Below are 7,134 nucleotides of genomic sequence, written 5' to 3' on the forward strand. Positions count from 1 at the left end.
GTAATGGCTCATCTGCCTTCTACCATATTTCATTAGGATAAACTAATCCTATGCCCCCACCCCAAATTCACACTTAACATAACCTCCCCATTTCAGCTGAACCAACCCCCATTCTTACCTGTAATTTTTTTCCCCAGACCACATGCTAATGCCAGGAAGGCCCCCTCTTCACATGACGTATGTTGAGGTCTTTCCTTCTACATGGACAGAACAAAAAGCATTTAGAAAAGCCCATCTCCTTCTGTCTGCAACTGAGCAATTGAGGGGCAAAACCATCTCTAAACAGAGACTACCAAAAGGATTTCTGCCTATAACCACCTGTTACCAACTGAACACTACAACTACTTGCTTTCAGCCTCAATAACATTCCTTGGGAACATGCTGGTAGCAGACATTTGCAGGGTTGCCACTTGGGTTTCTGCTCACAATTTCATCAAGCACTACACCCTAGAATGGGATTCTGCTATCAAAGCTCAATACACATGCTCAGTCCTATGTCCTGTTGATAGAGTTTCTCCAAAGTTCCTCTCTCCTTCTAGGGTTACTGCTCCCTAGTTACCCTAAAGTGGAACACCCACGGGGACACTCCTTGAAGAAGAGTTTATTCATTTTGTGCAGTAAACTGTGGCATTTTGAGATGGTTGTCCCTGTGGATACTCTCCCGCATTTCCCCTCTACTTCCCCTCATGTTGAGCCTCTCAGGCTGTGCACACAGAGTAGCACCTGACAGCCACAAGAGGTGGTCGCTATGCATGTATGGCCACCATAGGCACTGCTACCACAAATCTCTGATAAGAGGCACAAGCCATCAAGACTTTTAAAGTAGAGCACCCTCAGGGACAAATGTCTCAAAGAGCAGGAGTGGACAAGATAAGCCCACCAAGCCTTTAGATCTTGTCTGCCCCACTGGGACCCTCAGGCAGACTCCCTGCCTGCCACATCCTTCGGCTGCTCAAAGTGTCTGGCTGCTCTGTGAGCCTCTCTGCACCAAGTGCTATGGTGGAGGACGACTTCGGGTGCTGCTTCCAGCCCCCAGCACAATCACATCTCTCATGCCAGCTAGGTAAGTGTTTCCTGGCCGGAACCTGCATCCCCACCCCCTCCCACAATACAACTCCCTGCCCCAGGTCACAGCTCCCTCTCAGACCTGAATCCCCTCTAACACCCCCTACCCCAGGCCAGAATCTTCTCCTACACAACCCATCCTAGACCCTGGACCCCAATCCCCTGCCCCAACACCCTCCTTCACCCAAACAACCCACTCCTGCACCCCTGTCCCCTACCCCAAACTCCCTTCTGCACCCAACATCCCACTCAGACCCTGCACCTCCTCCCTAGAAAAGTTTGGCCTTTGACCACGTACCAAAATCTTGGAGTGGCCCCCTCCCGTCAAAAATTATTGTCCAACCCTGTCAAAGAATCTCTGTTCCTGCACAAGGTGAGTAACTTTCTCTTTTGAACACACACCACAAAAAGTCTGTTACTTGATAGCATGTTTAGACAATTTCCACGATCCTTATTTTAGGTGACCACACATTATACCTATAAAATGCATATTTTTCAGATTTTTTTATATTTGTATGTTTGGGTTTTTATTTTTAGGCCTTTACAATATAGTGAAATAAACAGATACAGGACTTTGAAATGAACTGCTAAGTTTGAGCTACCCTAGAATTTCCAATAAATCTTCTAGAAAGTTATAAGAAAATATTGAAGCAAACTCTTGTCTCAGGTACACAAGCATAAATCCACGATTACCTGCAGCTTAATCTTGATTTACAATTGCATAACAAACAAAATAGCAGGATAATATACACACTTTGGCAATATTAAAATATCCTGTTTACAACTGCAGGAAATATAGTAGTATTCTAAAGAGTGAGATGGGATTATCGTTGATACTGTTATTTTATAGGTGGTTAATATTTCCTTTAACTATTCAAAGGCAAATATCTGATGTCTATCACCACTGGTACCAATTCATGATTTCTTGCATTTACCACTGGGCACGTGGAAGGAATTGTGGGAAGGCATTCTCACTGCCTTGGTTCTTTTGATGTCATTATTTTACTGGTTCTCCAAATGCCCATGATGTTTTCCAGGAAACACAGAGTAGAAAAGAACTAAATATCTCATGTAAAAATTAGTGGGAGGGAGGAAGGGGGTAGAAAAAAAACTTTCAGGCCTTCATTGTACCTCAGAAGATGCCAAAAGTGACACATCTATTTTCTTTCTTTACATCCAAATGGGCTAATCAGATATTATAGTAGTGGGCAGCAGTACGGAGCACTAAGAAGCACTTGACATAGGTACAAAACTGGACTTAGTATCTTTTTATATGTTAAAAGGAAAAAAAAAACTTAGTATTTGATATTTGCCACAGTGACACTCTTCCGTACTCTGCTGTATATGCTTGAGAGAGAGAAGAAAGCTGGTGTAGATTTTGTGTGTAAATTTTCAACTCTGCTTTACGTACTGTTTTTGTGGGGGTACTGGTGGATGTTTCTGTTTCAGTAACTCTTCAAACCATTTTATAGTTCATTTATTTAAAGCGAGCACATTTACCTGGCATTGCTTAAGTCCTTAAGGAGGGACTCAGGGCAGGGCGTGGGCAGGGCATCAGGGCAGGGAGTCCAGGAATGAGGAGTGGAGGATGAGAGCCTCAGGTCAAAGGTAGGGAGTGCAGGAAGCAGGGCAGGGAGTCAGGTGGGGAACCCCCAGGGCAGGGGTTCTGTGCTTCTGTGGTGATGGCCTCTCCTAGGCAGCAGGAGCTGTACAGCCTGGTAATGGCTTCCAGTTTGCCTGACAGGGAGCAGGGCTCCAGGTACCAGTCCTGTCCTCCAGCCACCTCCTCCCAGGCTAGAGCATGTTGGGAGAGGGACAGCGTGGCTCCTCGCAGTTGGGCATGGCTGTGCTTTCCAGTCCCCAGGGTGCTCCTGGTAGGTGTGGGGCCACAGGGCGCCTCCAATCCAGCACTGTTTTGGGATAGGAAGGCCACTTACCAGCTCAGGAGACCTTCCCTGTGGAGATCTGTCCCCTGCTGGTGTGGCTCTCTCTATTGGCTACTGTGCAGCCTAGCTGTCCTGTTCCCTGTGCTCGCTGCCCCCATTGTGCAGGATAGTTGTCCCCCATGCTCGCTGCCCCCAGTGATCACTGTACAGTATTGGATCCCTCCTTTCTGGCTGCTCCCTTTCCATGTTCTGGAAAACATTCCAATTCTAGGCACTTCCTGGTTTCCTGGCACAACCAAAGCTTGACCTTGCTTTAAGTTAGATTAAGAGGAAATTTGCATAAACTAATATGGTGGCCCTAGGTCATACCATTTAGTTCTTGAAAAATTCGCAGACAGATGGACATTCACAGCAAGAGATGCACAAATTCTCTAAAAAATATAGATTAACTTGCATACACCCTGCAGAACAGCAAGCGAAGATAAGTTATTACCGTATTATATGAGTAAGCTGTTCTAAGTTAATAATTTAGTCCAGTCCGTGACTTAAGAAAACATATTGCAATTATCCATTTCATTTGACTAAATATATATGACAAGGCCAACAAATATTTTATTACTTAAAAGGCCTGGTTGGGTCAAAGACCAGCAGTTCAACAAATAATATAATTTTATTTTGATTTATTTTCTAGCTACAGAAAGCAAGAATCAAGATATGTCAGCCTGGTTCAGTCTGTTTGCAGACTTGGATCCCCTTTCAAACCCAGACACCATTGGGCATTCAGGTGACAAACTCCTCAGTGCTTGACTACAGTTACGTGGTGGAGAAGCTCTTATGATGTCTCACTACAGCAGCCTTAAAATATTACTTCCACTAGCCTTTCAAGAGGGGATTCTAGTCCAGATGTTACAACATTAAAACTGTAATTATAATATCAGACAGTAAAGTCCCAAATTAGAGAGAAAGTGTTAACCATATTGTCTGAGAGCATTAGAGAAAGTCACTTTAACTTTGATACATTGGTGTTATGGCTATTTTCAATGTTACCTGGAAATCTGATAAGCTATTACAGGATCAATACTGGAAAAGGCTCAGTTTCCTCAAGACAAAATTAAAAGACAAGCAAATCTAGATCAAAATAGTTACTTTCCTGCATGCCCTCTTTCCCCCCACCAAAAAGAATTACATTACATCAATGTGAAGATTAATTATACATAGGGTGACCATATCCCCCTATACGGAATAGGGGATGGGAGGCTCTCTGGCTTCCCCACCAGGAACAGGGAGGCAGCCGCACTGGTGTGCTCCAGGCTTCCCCATGCCTTCTAAGCGTATTCAAAGCCCAACCAACCAACCACCCACCAGGAAAACAAAAACAACCATGACCAGGATTTTTTTTAAAAAAGTGCATTTAAACTAAAGAATCTTCCCTCTACTTTTTGCACACAGTCTCTTTATTTCATGCATACAAGAACTGTACTGTATCACAGTGTTTCATGCAGAACTCTACTGGAGCAGTGGGAAGTCTAACTCCTGTGCCATCATCCTGCTCACCTGAAATCATTTTACCTGGTAGGGAAAAATGGAAAAACAACAAGTGGTCAAAACACTGATAATATTGCCTCCCTTTATAGCAGCAAAGTTGTCCCTTTGTAACAGAGGAATAAGGTAACAGCTACACTTTTGACTATCACAAATTACAGAATTTAATAAAAAGCAACCAGTTCACAAAAGGTAAAATCAAAGTTCTTATTTATCAATATTGTGAGGACTCGGGTTGGCCAAATTAACTAAATAGGTTATTTTAAAGCTGCAGGGTACATTTCCTATGAAGATCTGATTTGAAATGTTGACAGCAATTTTGGGTTTCTATAAGTCAGACAAACTCCTCAGCCCCATGAAAACTGCTACATTGCTACACGTAAATCCTTTAACAAAATGGAAGTTTGCAAACTATGGGTACAAAACCAAATGAATCCAAGAAAGCATAAATGAAACCCTGTTAGTGCTCAAACTACTGCATGAAATATGGTTAAGTCTTTCCTGTAACTACACAGAAAAGCCAACATTTTTACAAATGTGTCTCAGTTCCTAAATATACAGGAAGATTTGAGCACCTCCGCATTCCATCTAAAATCAGCCGAGACTATGGGCCCAGCAGCATCTTTCAAATGCGCTGATTTTAGGTGCCTGTGACTACTAAGTTTGGAACATTGTTACCACAATCTCATAAAAACTCTTTAATAGCAATGAAGTTTACATGTGTTTTTTCATCCATTTTGGTTGCGATGGATGAGCCTTTTGCTAACTTGTTCAGTTCTATCAGACAAAAACAGCTTTGGTCATGAGAGCTCTCAACTCCTGAGTTGAGTACAACAGTTGTGAAGGGCATTCAGCATCTTGACTTCAGGACTGGATGAAAAGGCCATGATCCTCTAGTAACAATAATTTTGATCACCAGTTGCCAGGCCATTTACTTTTGCTCATTCATTATTTTTACGAGGAGAATAATTAAAACAAAGAATAACTGGAAACAACACATAGGCCCTGTTTCGGAGATATTTATTGAAAACGCGTGAATCAATTCTGGGTGGATAGGACAAGTCTCAACATTTGTTCAAGAAGAAATTTCTAGCAGACATAAATCTCACATCAGTCTATAAAAATAGAGGAAAAGGCCCCAAACAAGACTAATGTGCATTAAGAGACAGAGAAGTGGATGAAAATACCTGGGGGTACCCAAATATTGCTAGTCTTTGCAACTACTAGATACACATGTTATGTCCATGCAGTTTACCAGATGAAATTATTCCCCCCTAAAGTTTTTGTGGAGATAACTGGTCTTCAGTAAGAGAGAAAAATCAGAAAAGGAAAAACCTTTTTGAGATCATTGGCAGTGAGATGATGTGCGGAAGTCATGCCACATCATTTCTGAGGGCAGCTGGGGGGAGAGAAGTATATTCTTAAAAGGAATTTTTGCACTACCATTTATTTGCCTCTGACGACACAAGTAGCGAAAGCTAAATAAAAAGTCCTGACACTAGGGAAAGGAGAATGAGGCCCCTAGTTATTAATTTTTCCCCTTATTACCCAAAATTTATTTCTTTTTTTAATAACACGTAACTCCTTGCTTGGAAAGATGTCTTGGCAACACTAACCCATTGGCAATAGGAATCAAAAGTGGTAAGTTTGGGCAGAAGTACTGAGAAATGATACACCGGCCATAGGTCAAATTCACCAGGACTATTTTTTTTTCATGTGTTTGCTAACGGGTGCGTAACATTTCCAATATCTTAACTTCTCTCAAGGATGAGGGCTATGTAAACATCTACCAATACAATCTTCTGTTTTACCCAATAATATTAATTTCTGCTGTACTCTCCAATAATCAAGTTTTGAAATCTGCTAAACCATAACTCAAAAGTAAAACAAAAAAAAAATAGCCTTGAGAGTACATATTCTCGAAGAACTGTTGCTGCTTAATGGAAATCTTAAAAAAGTTAGCAAATTTTGATTCAATGTTTTCTATTTTTTCCATCCTTCTTTATGGCGTTCATATGCATGAAAACAGGATTTTTCTTAAAAGTTAGTAGTCCTAATATGTCATTCTTTTTCCTTTACATCTCGTGTGGTGTCACACACAAGATTACGGCATCAGGTGAGGAATGTGCAGCAGAAGCAAATGGAAGTTTAACAAGATCCTGTGCCTTGAAGAAAGAAGAAAAATATTCTGAAAGTTGCAGTTGCCAACCTAGAGGTGTATGAAAACTACCACAATGAGCACAGACCTATTATACTCTAGATAGCTTATGAACACCACACACATTGGATTGTTTTTAATGTTGGTAGAAAATAAAGCCAACATTTTCAAATGTCCATTAACTTTGGAGGCCCTAGTTTTGGGATGTCCAGTTTACAATAACAAGGGGCTGATTTTCAGTAGTGGTGAGCATTCCACCACCCAGTGGTTTGAATTGTACCTAGGAATACTTCAACACCTTACAAAAATCAAGTCCCCATCCATCAAGATGTGGACCTATGTAAACGGTCACTACACAATTTTTGACTAAAGAACTAGAGAATTTAAGAAGAGTAGCTCGCCTTGTGCACTAGTTTTTATTGACGACAGGTTTGTCACAACTAATTTGAAGTCTTTATGTCACATTTGATAAATGTATGGAAC

General features: G+C 41.5%; 1 protein-coding gene across 6 annotated transcripts in view; it reads left to right on the forward strand.

The window, feature by feature from the left end:
* The window catches only part of ICA1L (islet cell autoantigen 1 like), a 53,675-nt gene extending 46,947 nt beyond the window's left edge, over nt 1–6,728 (forward strand). For 5 of the 6 annotated variants that reach the window (XM_075001858.1, XM_075001860.1, XM_075001862.1 and 2 more), the window contains 2 exons: nt 3,643–3,763; nt 6,597–6,686. In XM_075001858.1, the coding sequence (XP_074857959.1) occupies nt 3,643–3,758 (116 nt within the window). In that variant the 3' untranslated portion in view covers nt 3,759–3,763; nt 6,597–6,686. Of the gene's footprint in view, nt 1–3,642; nt 3,764–6,596 lie in introns of all 6 variants that reach the window. The other variant, XM_075001861.1, reaches the window with a different exon arrangement.
* The last annotated feature ends 406 nt before the right edge of the window (nt 6,729–7,134 follow it).

The sequence above is a fragment of the Carettochelys insculpta genome, chromosome 8, assembly GCF_033958435.1.
Source record: "Carettochelys insculpta isolate YL-2023 chromosome 8, ASM3395843v1, whole genome shotgun sequence".
Classification (NCBI taxonomy): domain Eukaryota; kingdom Metazoa; phylum Chordata; order Testudines; family Carettochelyidae; genus Carettochelys; species Carettochelys insculpta.